The 13,459-nt window shown below is 39.3% G+C and overlaps 1 protein-coding gene across 14 annotated transcripts in view; it reads left to right on the forward strand.

Annotated features, from left to right (window-relative positions):
* Window positions 1-13,459, forward strand: part of GREB1L (GREB1 like retinoic acid receptor coactivator) — a 128,355-nt gene that overhangs the window by 95,795 nt on the left and 19,101 nt on the right. For all 14 annotated transcript variants that reach the window (XR_014882453.1, XM_085220861.1, XM_085220863.1 and 11 more), the window contains 8 exons: window positions 306-632; window positions 1,469-1,597; window positions 2,142-2,276; window positions 3,509-3,706; window positions 5,262-5,442; window positions 6,743-6,935; window positions 7,360-7,493; window positions 10,454-10,793. Coding sequence is in view for 13 of the 14 variants with exons in the window: in XM_085220861.1 (XP_085076987.1) it covers window positions 306-632; window positions 1,469-1,597; window positions 2,142-2,276; window positions 3,509-3,706; window positions 5,262-5,442; window positions 6,743-6,935; window positions 7,360-7,493; window positions 10,454-10,793 (1,637 nt within the window). In the remaining variant the exon portion in view is untranslated. The remainder of the gene's footprint in view (window positions 1-305; window positions 633-1,468; window positions 1,598-2,141; window positions 2,277-3,508; window positions 3,707-5,261; window positions 5,443-6,742; window positions 6,936-7,359; window positions 7,494-10,453; window positions 10,794-13,459) is intronic.

Here is a 13,459-nt window from a genome sequence, read left to right on the forward strand (position 1 = left end):
CCCTTCCCCTTGTTTGGGCCACCATTTTCTGAGGGTAGAAAAGCTAGGAATAAAATGGAATACCTTGTTGACAGAATAAAATAAAGGGACGGTAGGAGAGAAAGTACAGAGGGAGAAGGGGGATTCTGATGTGAGAAAGCAAGAATATGTCATGCAGGTAGATATCCACTGTGTAGAGAGAAGGTTTTTACATTTAAAAATACTGTGAAGGAACTTCTCATATTGAGACAGACGAGAGTTTATTTCTGGTTCCTTAACATTTTGACATGAGGTGCTGTTCTTCTATTTGTTTGTTTTTGATGTAGGTCCTGACCAGATACCCCTGAGGGAAGAATTTGAGCAGATCATGCTGAAAGCTATGCAGGAGTTCACTCTGAGGGAGCGATCCTTGCAGATGAGTGCACAGTGCATCTCTGTGTCACCAGCTCAACTCCCCTGGCTCGCTAGGTTAATTGCCAGCGTGTCTCGGGACCTCGTGCACGTGGTAGTTACCCAGAACTCTCTGGCAGAGGGCATCTCAGAGACATTGAGGACTCTCAATGAAATGAAACATCAGCAAAAGCTACCAGATTATGTAGTTGCCATTTGTGCATCAAAGATAAGAGGAAATGAATTCTGTGTAGTAGTCCTGGGTAAGTACAGTTGCAGTACACTGAATGCATTTTCCCAAGACATTGTTCCAGCTTTCAAAAACGTTCTTTTTATTCACCTTTGTGTAGTTATACTGCGATGTGACAGTTCACTGTTCCTCCATCAAGACTTGGTGCACTGGTATCCATAGGAACCTAGAAAAACTACTGTACGATAGTGGTTACTACTCCTTGAGAGGCCTGAAACTTTATTATATTTGAGGCAACCTTACAAAATATCTTGGAGTGACCCAGTGGCAAATTAGTGTCTTTCTCTCTTTCATGTAACAGCTGTGCCATCTTACATGGCAGTATCGGATTGACCACAGTTTTCTGCAGATCACTGTAAAACATGATATTATTTTACCCTTATTTTACCCTCTTTACCATGTTGATTTTTAGATTCCTCATTCATGATTGGCTCTAACATCTGTGTGCGCATGTGTGTGTCTGGCTCGGAGTGAATTTTGACTTGTCTTCTCTCCTTAGTAAGCTGATAAATTAATAATGGTTTTTTTTTTTTTGTTTTGTTTTTTTTAATTTCCCACACTAAGGATAATTACTTTTTCATTTTTAGCCAAAATCCTACATTCCATCCAAGGTACAAACATTTATTTTGCATATTATTTATTACCCAAGGTACGAACTTATGGGCAACAGCTGGCAAAGGATATACTATACGTATATCCAATAGTTCTGTCACTGTCGCAATTGTTTTGAGACTTGTCTCCCAGTCAGTGGAGGTCCATCACTGAAGATCTACATGCCTCTTAACTCTAGAACAAAAATATCGTGTGGATGGTGCACTGTATTATAGATGAATCTTACTTTTTTTCCAGGTCAGTATCAATCTAGAGCACTTGCAGAAAGCATGCTGACCAGCAGTGAGTTTTTGAAAGAGATCAGTTATGAACTCATCACGGGGAAAGTTAGTTTCCTGGCATCACACTTCAAAAATACCTCTCTGGGTGAGTGATCATAAGAAACAGAAGTTCCAGTGAAGGCAGTGATCGTGTAATTTCTTTAGGGTTGATGTTCAGCAGCTAATGCATGCATGCACGAAGATAGCTCTCCCTTCTCCATTGAGAGGCATTACTTTTTTCTCTTCACTGAATGAGTCTAAAGAAGTGCTCATCTTATCCTTCATCTGTGTACTGAGAATTACTCATCCTTTGACAAAATGTTTTTAACACTGTTGGTACTGCTAAATGTGATAGGTATGAGTGCTCTTGTGTTTTTAGAATTGGCTTGAAGCTGTTTTATAGTTTGTGTTTCTTTGTAATCATCAGATGTCACCATTAGCATAAAGGCACGGAACTGGGATTAGTCAGCTGTGACTTCTTTTTCTTGGAATTGATTTAACTAGCAAAATCTCCTTTCCTCTCTTCCCTTTATTTCCAGCTTCTCTTCACAGATTTTACATCAGCTGTGTGCGAACATGTGTATGTCATTTTCTACATCATTTGTCTTAAAGTGCTTCCAGATAATTTAGTGTTGTTAATTCTTAACTAGGTGATGATTTGGATAAGCTGCTAGAGAAGATGCTACAGCAGAGAGGGGAAAGTGTCATTATTCCTTTTAATGGAGATGTGAGTGAGTGTGTGTCATCTCAGGAGGCAATTGCCATGGTATCTACACAAGAACCAGGTAATGTTTTTACATGCAAGATGTGAAATAAGTGAGTAGGTTTTAAATGTCAAAATGCTTATGCCTTAGAAGAGTCTGAAGGCTGCAGTCACTGTGCCAACCTTCAAATACTAATACTGCCAGCTGGATGTAGAAATAAAGCAGTCTCTTGGACAGAAAATCTTAGTCATAACCTTCAGTAGTGTTTACCACCCTGTGTTTGATAATTCCAAAGTCAAAATATATGATCTTCTGATCATATTCTGATGTGGTGAATACTATTTACTATTAGTAATCTGCAAGTTGCAAAATTTCAAGGCTATTGAAACTTGGATTGTTAGGCATAGAAAATACCGAAATATAGGAACATGCTTTTTCTTTTAGGCATATATCTGAGCTTTCATATTTCCTATAGAAAAGTCCATTCCCCCAGTTCTATGCAGCTAGTACTATATTGACCTTTATGAAGTTCAAATTAATTTGACTAACATCCTGTTAAAAATGAAAAAACTCTAAACAAATTCAAAAAAATAAAAAGCTCCCCACTTCAGTAATCTACTCCTTAATTGTTTTGCTTGCCTTCCATTTGCAGTATATGTTAATATCAGACAGTGTACAGACGTATACAAACGTATGGCTATCTCAGTGCTACTTTAGAGTGAGTGAGGCTCGAGCAATCAGAGTAGAGCTGATATATGAATGAACTCCCCAGCTGCCCTGCTAGAATGTTTTTGGCAGAATTATCAACTTGGGCTCAATTTCCTCAGATTAAGAGGTGTGGTGGTTCTCTTGCCACAGTGCCCTGAGTACAGCAACCTCAGCACCCGTGGATGGTTCTCTTGGCAGGAGGGAGTAAGGGAAGCTTCTGAAAGAGAACTGCAAGCTTCAGGAAAAAGATGAGGGATATATAGATATCTCTAATATATGCATACTATGTATGTGTTGGTTCATTTACCAGACTGCGTGTTACTTTGTTGGCAATGAGGTTTCCTAGGGCTTACCCTTAAAAACCCTCAAAAGGCATTTTAAGAGTGGGAGTGCTGTACTCAAGGTCATTTGACAGATAATCAAGTTTTGATCAAAAAAGAGAAAGTTGATGTTTGTGATCTGTGTTAGAGTTTATTCTGGTGAGTTATTCTTTTTTCTTGATGATAGAGAATACATTATTTGGTTGGTCATGTTTACTGGGGGGGGTGGGAAAGTAAACATGTTTCTTGTGTTCTGATTTCTTTTTCCAAACAAACACACTCTAGATTTGGATGTTGATACCTTCCAAATTTACCAGCCACAGCTTACAGTTGCCAGAAAGCTCTTGTCCCAGGTTTGTGCTATAGCAGACAGTGGCAATCAGACCCTGGACCTAGGCCACTTCAGCAAAGTAGACTTCATTGTTATAGTTCCTCGTTCGGAAGTCCTGGTGCAGCAGACCCTGCAGCGGATCCGACAGTCAGGTAAAGGGGAGGGGAGGGAAAAGAAACTGTTAATTCAGAGCGAAGTATGTGCGTGCTATTAGGTCATATTTGATATAAATGCAAAAATAAGCTACACTAGCATGTATTTTGCACACCCTGTATTAGCTCCTTTAGTTGGTATTATTGATGAATTCAAAATATATTCCTTTCTCAGACTAGACTCAAACTGTATCACGTAAGCAAAAAAAGAAATTCTTTCAGAAATGAGGAATGTATGACTTAAAGTAATATTCAGCTGTCAAGAGAAAAAGGAGATGGATGACTGCAGTTGTTCAGATCTTTTATCACCTATAATTGGTAATGCAGTTCATTCTAGGTACACATTTGTTCATATACTCTTGTGTACTGAACACAGGGATAGGTGCAGGAAACTCTTAGATAAGTAAATGAGTGGGCAGTGCACTCACATTAGTGGACAATAATTACTAGTTCAAACGGTGAGTTATGTCAGGCTCTTTATCTGCACATACCTGATACCAAATGCTTAAAGAACAAGAAGTCTTTAGGAGGCATATGATAGAGTACATCTCTCTTGAGAATGGCCCTTTTGATTCGCTCTGTTAGTGACTGATGTGTGCCCAGGAAAGCGTAGGAGTTTCTTTGTTGTACTCAATTTTATAGTCCCTCTCTGCATGTATTTTTTCTCAGCCCAATACTATTTTACTGCTAAAATGAAAAGAATGATATAGATTACTTAACGTAAGCATTACTTTTCCTTTTCTAAAATGACTGCTTGTTGTTTCATTTCTTGTTTCTCCAGACATTTTATTCACTTAATCACGTGTGTCATAATAGTGCTCCACATTAAACCAGAGCTGGTCTGATATCTGCTAAGTGTTTTACATTTATTTTATTTTATTTTTTTGAGTGAGTGGTTTCTACTTTATTTTACACAGTTTTTAAAATGATTAGAGCAGTGGATGGTAAGTGTATAGTTGAGCTGTATCACCACTGTTTGTTGCTACTTCTTTAATTCAGAAGGTGTTAAAAGCTACGTTACAACTTACCTTTTTTATGAATATGACAGTTGATCATTGCAAAGACTACTACAGAGTAGCTGTATTTTACTGACATTTGAACATTAACCTTGAGGTAGAGCATGAAAAGAGCATGAAAAAAATCATATTCTTGAAAGCTACTTTTACTAAAGTTTATTATTATTGTAAAGCTAAGATCGGAGCAACAGTTTCTGACTCTAGCAAGATTTACGGCCTAGCATGGGGAAATTCGAGCTAATATCATGTAGCACTGTCAACTGAGTGCTGCTCTGGAATTTTTTTTGTGGATATATTTTTTTTTGTTGCTTTTAACGTGAGAAGTCTTGCAAGATCTTCAGGCATATTTTGAAGGAAACCCCAAAGTCAAAAAGCAAATGGCAGTCTCCATTGTGTGAGAAAGTGCATTCTGATCACCGTCATTTTACCAGTGCCTATCAGTGAAAAGTTCTGATATTGGCAGATAGTATTGCAGGTGACGCTTGATTTTTGGATGCACTCAAAGGAAAAGGTTTTTGTTGCATTCTCCTTTCTGGCAGGTGTCCTTGTGGACTTGGGCCTAGAAGACAATGGAACAGCATATCAGAGAGCTGAGAAATATGTGGTTCGGCTAGACAATGAAATTCAAACAAAATTTGAAGTTTTCATGAAACGAGTGAAGCAGAATCCATACACGCTGTTTGTGCTGGTTCATGACAACGCCCATGTGGATCTAACAAGGTAGCTGATTCAACGTACTGAAGGAAAACAATCCTCTTCTGATATCTTTCTGTTACATATTTCAAAAGATTTATCTTTGACACCCAGAGGTTTCCCTAGTTCTAAGGCACTTTATTCCATGGAATCAAATATCGACCTTTTGTTTGGGTCTGATGTTTGTTAACTGATTCCATTGAAGTAGGATGAGTCTAGCTTTGGATTTTTAAGTCTTTAATAAAACTGTTAATAGGGATAAGTTCTACAGTACAGAAATTTGGCAAGAAGAGTGGAATTCTACAACTTTGTTTACTTTGTCTTTTTCCTATACCCCGTTTATGTGGTTTTTATTTCTGTGCATAACCTAAAAACTCTCCCATGTTCACAAACTAGTCATGTTTTAATTTATGTTTTTATCTTTAGTGATAGTGTTGTTTTTGAAATGAAAACGGTTACAGACGATTAACTTTTCAGTAACATCTTCTGAAAAATATCCTAGGTCCTATGAGAAAAGGACTTAAAAAACATTAGTTCTGTGGAAGTTGGCCAGTGTTAGATCATAAACAAATGCTAAGAAAAATTTCTTCACACTGAATCATAATTTTGCAATGGGAAAAAAAAAAAAAAAGCTAATTGTTCTAATCTCGTTCTTCGAGTAAACTGAGGAAAAAATGTTAATGTGATTTAGATGTGGTGTATAAGGTTGTGGGATTCACTTGACAGCTGAGTCAATAATGAAAATACTATCCTTGATGAAGAGATAAAAGTATCTAAAGGCAATATTCTTCCTGCTTTATGTTCCTCATCAAATTTTTGTTACTGTGTTTGGTGTACACTGATTTTTGGAATTCCCGTTTAACCTGGAGGCCAACTTGATTCCAGGAGCTGGAAATCATGACAACAGGAGACTATCAAATTCTCTAATCTCTTAAAAAACATGTTGTATTTGCCTGGAAAATCAAATGGATTTTGTGAACGTGTTACTCTATCCTAACCCCATAACTCATGCAACAGTGTTTGTGAGAGAGACTTCATCAACTTCGGCTCATTTTTAGTTGCTTCTGTCTTAAGATGGATTAAATTAGCTCAGTAATTCAGTGTTTTACTTACAACAGATTTAGTCCTTTATTTAGGTGTTTTTTTTTTTACCTCTTGCCTGACTACCTATAGAGAGCGCTCAAATGTTTTTGACATCCTTCACCTTTTCAAAGAGTTTTTTGAGCTGTGATTCTCAGTGCTGTTGGAGATTTTTCTGGAGAAAGAGAGTAATCCATTGAATCTCAGGATGTCAGTAAGGCAATTCTTTGCATTCTTATTTCTGCAGTGCCATTTCAAGTTCCCTGTCACATGGTGAGCCTAGTCATGGTCTGGCTGATAGAGTTATTAATTGCAGGGAGGTTCTTGAAGCATTCAACCTCCTTGTTCTTCAGGTCAGCTCTTTTCCTTACGCCTTGCAAACGCAGCAGTCCAGGATCAGCTCTAGCAATGAGGTACACTGGATACAATTTGATGCTGTGGTAAGTGTTTAATATATAATTATAACTGTGAATTTTAACAGAATTGTTTACTGAATCTAGCAGATACATATTAAAGAAAAACTTTAGAAGAGAGCTCTTTCTCTGCTGGTGTTTGTTTGCTCGGGTTCTAGCTACACAATCCTGGGATGGTGACAGTAGAGGTACGATTGACCTTTAGGCCCAGGAATCATGTTTTCCTTTATCCAGGTCATGTAAGATGAGTGCTGACTCTTTATGTTGTGGTCAGACAGAGTTCTGCAGGTGTGCTGGAAACCTCTGGAGCTGACTTTCCATTTTCAAGTAGTCTAGCTTTTGTTAGCAGCAGATGGAATAGTGGAATGAAGGAGTGAATGAATATATTTTGCTTTACAATTGAAAGTATATCTAGCTTTTTGTATGTTCTTGCTTTTTCTGTATGAAACAGGATGACACAGCAAGTGAAGACAAGCTGTACTTTGGCTTGAATGAATACAGCAAATCTCTCCAATGGGGAGTCACAAGTCCACTTTTGAGATGTGATGAAACCTTTGAAAAAATGGTCACCACGCTTTTAGAAAGGTAAATAGTAACGTGGGATGCTGCTGAAGTGGGATCTTAAGTGTACAGATGATTATCAGCCCCATCATGGGAGGATGAAGACATGATAACATTTGATATTGATCTTGAGTCTGTTGCACGTGCAATTTTTATTTTTGTAACAAAAATTCTTGTATTTTTCAACAAGAAGAAGGAGGGGATATTTTTCATTCCCTTATAGAATTATTAGGCCCATTCAGTGACAATCCATGCTCACAGGTGCTCTTGCCTTTTGGCTCAGCCCTCATTAAGCTAGGTGAAGTTTCATACCCCTTCACTTCTGGTGGCTGTCTGCTGAGACTGCCAACAGATTGGCTAGCAGAGTCCCAGATAAGTGGTATAATTTCTAAACCTTCCATTTTATTTCATTAGCTGGCTGTGGTTTTCATTCCTGCATCTCAGAGCTTGAAAGTGTCTTGTTAGTAACCTGCAGCTGCCTGAACAAGTTAGTTTCATAGCGCATCTCTAATATATATCTAAATGTGCACATTACAGAAACAAAAGCAATAGTATGATTTTGTGGAGCTGATCTATTCTGCATATCAGCAGGATAGATGTGTTGTAACTGTTCAAGCTATAGCTCTTGTATTTTCATTTTTAATAGAACAGGATTGTTCTGTCTTCAGTATTTTTTTTTTTCTTTCCAATTTTATATATATCAGTATAGCAACATAGAGTGGTTTGGGTTGGAAGGGACCTTTGAGATCCTCCTAGTTCCAACCCCCCTGCTATAGGCAGGAACACCTCCCTCCAAATGAAGTTGCTCAAAGCCCCATCCAGCCTGGCCTTGAGCACCTCCTGGACGGGGGAATCCACAACTCTCCGGGCAACCTGTTTCAGAGTCTCACCACCCTCACAGTAAATAATTTCTTCCTAATGTGGAGTCTAAATCTGCCTTCTTCCAGTTTAAAGCCATTTCCCTTTGTCCTGTGACAACATGCCCTTGTAAAAAGTCCCTCTCTAGGTTTCCAGTAAGGCCCCCTTCAGGAACCAGAAGGCTGTGATAAGGTCTGCTCTTCTCCAGGCTGAAGAGCCTGAGCTCTTGTCCCCACTGGGCAGGTGCTTCAGCCCTCTGATCATCTTTGTGGCCCTCCTCTGAACCTACTCCAATAGCTTGGTGTCCTTCTTGTGCTGGGGGCCCCAGAACTGGATGCAGTACCCCAGGTGGGATCTATGAGAACAGAGTAGAGGGGCAGAATAACCTCCCTTGACCTGCTGGTGATATTTCTCCATTTCTCTTGATGCAACCCAGGATATGGTTGATCTTCTGGGCTGCAAGCACATACTTGCCAGCTCATCAACTGACACCTTCAAGTCCTTCTCCTCAGGGCTGCTCTCAAGCTATTCTTCGCCCAGCCTGTATTTGTGCTTGGGATTGCTGCTTTCTGCAACTTGGGTGATATCACTAGAGCCCTTACGCTGAAGGCTGAGGCAAAGAACTCAGTTTTCTCTCTACCCCTCATGACCAGTTTTCTTCTGGAGAGGGCCCACATCTTCCCTAGCCTTGCTTTTATCACTGATGTACCTATAGAATTTCTTCTTGATCCTGTTACAATTAATAATTAAAAATGTATCTATATTTATTAAGTAAAATACAATATCAAATATGCTAAGATAGCAGTGTGAATCATTAAGCTCATTCATGTTTATTATCTACAAATATGTAAGTAATAAATGTGATGAATAATAGTAAGGTCAATTAATCTCATTGCATCAGTTATTTCAGCTTTTCATAGTAATTCTGACCAAGTCCAGTGGAAGAGATGATGGCCATTGTTGCTGTCTTTCTGTTCTCAAGATGTGGATGGGGAAAACAGAGAAGGAAGATTAGAGCATATGCAAATATTATCTTGATGTTGAGGATAAGATCAGCCTAGAAATAGAGAGAAAGTGAACATGTTTCTTGGAGCCATTATATGTTTTTCATCACACTTTACTCTTTAAGCTTCTGTTTCCAAGAGATTGGACTATACCTTTTGTGTAGGTAAGCCATGCAACCTTACAAGTCTGAAAACATGTCAGACATTTTGTCATTATCAGAAAGACTCCAAATTGCAGTGGGTGCTTGAACAGGAGGAGGGTTAAGAGGTGTTTAAGAATTTACTGATTATGGTATATAGAGATACTGTAACAGACAGGCTCAAAACTTTATTCAAGTGGGTTTCATACTTTCTATTAAATTACTCAAGAAAGGGAACAGTGAAATTTGGAGCTTTTAGTTGTTTGGTCTTCTGTAGCACAGGGCTACTACTAAAAGTGTATTAGTGCTGGATTTTTTTATATGTTATGGCAATGAGTGAACTTGTGGGGAATGTGCAGAAATGAAGTGCTTTTTAGCTTGAGTAGCATTTTACATTTTGAGTTTTTATCTGTTATCATTGACTGTAGCTGTAATGAGAGAGAAAGAACTGTTGACTACATAGTTAAAAGGCAAAGTGCAAGTTTTGGCTCAGAGCCAGGAGTCCCTACTGGTAAGTCTCGCTTTCTACTGAGAGAGTGGGAAATGGGAAATCATGAAGAACTTCTTACAGAAACCACTTGAAGCAGCAGTGGTCTTCTGAGTTCGTAGAAGAAAAAAACCTTCTGAACAGCAAAGCAATTATTATCCTGCGGTCTTGGAGTGAACCAGATCTGACGTGATCAGTATCTTCATGAAACCAAAGAACTTTAGCTGAAATTATTTCCCTAAGGAAGATAATAGAAGCTTATCATTCTTTTAGATGAGAGCAGGACTTTGCACTTTATTCTCCGCATTCGAGGAATGTTTGCTTTAAAACATAGATTTGGTGCAAAGTCATTGTCTGTGAAAATTAAAGACTTCATTCTTTAAGCACTAAAGACAGATGGGCACTTCTTTACCCCATATTCCTGGTGTTTGGTTAATTTTCAGACGTTGTTTTGATTTTTGCATGTGCTGACACAGAGCTGTTATCTCCCCAAAGGTATCCACGGCTACACAGCATGGTGGTTCGCTGCTACCTTCTCATTCAGCAGTATTCCCAAGCTCTGATGTCTCTCACGACCATGGCCTCGCTAAGAGATCACAGCACACCTGAAACGCTCAGCATAATGGATGACCTTATCACTTCTCCAGGAAAGGATAAGAACGGCTGTGGCCACATGCTCGTCATTAGGGTGCCATCAGTGCAGCTAGCCATGCTGGCCAAGGAGAGGTTGCAGGAAGTAAGAGACAAGTTAGGTCTGCAGTATCGTTTTGAGATCCTGCTTGGGAATCCTGCCTCAGAGCTTACTGTGGCGAAACACTTTGTGACACGTCTGAAGGTGAGCAGAAACTATTTCTTTGTATGACCATTGTAGTCATCTGACTGTTGGACATGTTTTTTATGTTTTCCCAAGTTGATTATTTTATAGGAGAAGGATGAATGTTCTGTATCTTTCTCCAAGGAAGTATACTGTACTTCTGGTGAGTGTAATGATTTAGAAACTCAGAAAACAGATCGGGTTGTTTCTGAACCCTGATTTCTGAATTCCTGAAGTCAGTCACCAGATATTATCTCACTTTTTAAAACTGAATATCAGCGTGAGTCAGATAGGTTTCCTCTTTGAATCTCTGAGCAGAGCTCAGATCTCTCTAGACAGGCTAATTATTACCACCAGCTTATCTGTCTAGGGCATCTAACTGCACGCTCAGTCTTTGCACCTTTTACTCTTCTGGTAACCAGTAAATCTCTCGTAGATTTCTTGTCTCAAACTACTACATGCTGAAAGCCTCTTCTGCATAGCATATATACACCAAGCTAAACTTGTGCGTGGACTTGTAGAAATCTGGTACAAACAGCCACATCCACTTCCTGTATTAACCTTACCATATTAAACCAAGTTTGATTGCCTTTCTTAGGTACTAGCCTGAGAGTAGTTCAGGTTATCTGTCCTGATTCCTGTTTTAAGTCTCACACAAAGATTCATTCAGTGTGTTCAGAAACAAAAAATGAAGAAAATGAAGAAAATGTATGAGCCTTTTTGCAAAGCTTCCAAAGAGCTTCTCTACAACCAAAACCAGGTAAAATGTCCTTTGAGAAGCCACCCCTTCTGCTTCCTAAATCTCGCCTCTAGCAGAGGAGGGAAGAAAAAAAATGAAAGAGAAAATAAGTTGTGAGGTAACAGCTCTGTGCTCTGCTGGTGGAAGTTGTGTGGTTTTTTTGTTTTGTTTTGTTTTGTTTTTTTAATTTGGCTAGACTTCAAATAATTCTGGGCTGTGAGTATGGTGAGGGTTTCTTTACAGCCCTTTGTCTTATGGTTGCAGCCCCACGCACACTTCTAGAACTGCCTGTTAGGTTTTTTAGTAAAGACCAGGACGAGTGTGAGAGTCTGATGCAAGCAAATATCCACATAGCCCTTGATCTGAATACAGGACATGATCAGATAGAGGGGGGAAAAAAAACAACAAAAAAAATCCCTCCTGAATAATTCTTATCCCACAACATGAGATGTTTTTCTGGAGTACACAAAGGCTTCTGAACTTGTTTCTTTCCTTCTAAACAACTAGAAAAAAAAACCTACTAAATTCAGAAAGATGTATGTGAGTGAGGAGAAGAACTTAGTTGCCCAAATGTAAGTCTTTTCAAGTGGGTTATCTCAGCTGGGGGCTCCAGAAAGATGAAGATCAACTGTGAGGCTTGTGCTTGGCTGCCGTACCTGCTAGTCTGGCATCTTGCTTTTCTCATTATGTTAAGTGGAATACTAAAGCTGGAGAGCAAGGGTGGGGAATGGATCACTGTCTGCTTTCCTTGTGAGTACAGAGAAGAGGAGAGTAGGCTGCTGGTGAGTCTGAGGCATGAAATGCTGGTCCTGCTAACAGCTGCTGTGGGTTGCAGGGAGAATGAGATTTCATTCCAGTCTTTTGGAAGAGCGGAGAGGAAATGTTTGATTTGATTTAGCCTCTTCCTAAAAGCAAGTAACTAGTGTGCATGATTCCCCAGCAGGGCTATGGTCTCTGGTGCTGGTAGCTGAGCAATATTCTCCATCAGACAAGCCCCGTGGCAGCCTGGGAGACCGAGAGCTGAGCTCCAAGAGGGAAGGATCTTCTGGAGGTGCAGAATGAAAGAAGAGATGGGAAATAATTGAAATAACTGTTGAGCAGGCCTATTTTCACGGCTATAGACATCACCTTTTAAGTGTAACAAGAATCAGTTTTGAAGCCATTCAGAAGTGAGGAGACCAAAGGGCTGCATCTGTCTACCTCTCCTAAGTACTGCGGACAAGAAATACATTTGTATGCCAGTTCACAGCTGAAAGCTTCAGGCACTCAAGCTTCTTTTTAAACCTTTAGGCTAGAAGAAATAAGATCATCTTTGTACCTGTTTTCCCCTATTTCATTTTCTAGCCTTGCTTTTTCTGAGAAGCTTCCAATATTGGAGAGGCAGGCTGACACACAGCCAGACTAACCCTGCTGAGCCTAAAAATCTCAGTGTCTGAGGCTGCTAACTGAACCATAGAGTTTGTTAGGTAGTTGGAGAATTTTTTTTTTTTTTTTTTTCTATGAACATGATACATAGAGGATGCAGAATTCAGCAGGGGAAGGAAATCAGGGCTGAGAGAAGAGAATTAAAGCCATAACAGTGAAGAGAAATACTATTTCAATTCACGTTTTTCCTAAGCTAAGAAAGAAAGAATCATGGGTTATTTCAGTGAAAATTTTCTAAAGATAAAATGGCATGCTGAGTCACTGATCTGCTGTTGATTCCTCCTTTTCAATCCCCTTTGTCTGTCTGAGATGATTCATAAAACATGGCCTTTCTGTGGTGGAGGAAAGGTGAGGAAAGAACAGGTTAAGCATTTAGGTTGAGAACAGAAGAATGGACAGGGAATTCAGGACAGGATTCTCTCTTCAGGTCATGTTTTTCATACAGTTTGCATAAGTCTAATTGCTTTATCAAGACAACTTTGTCTTGTTGTCTTGCCCATCTGTGCTGAAAAGAGTAATTTTT

This window comes from Meleagris gallopavo, chromosome 3 (genome assembly GCF_905368555.1).
Source record: "Meleagris gallopavo chromosome 3, MGAL_WU_HG_1.1, whole genome shotgun sequence".
NCBI lineage: Eukaryota > Metazoa > Chordata > Aves > Galliformes > Phasianidae > Meleagris > Meleagris gallopavo.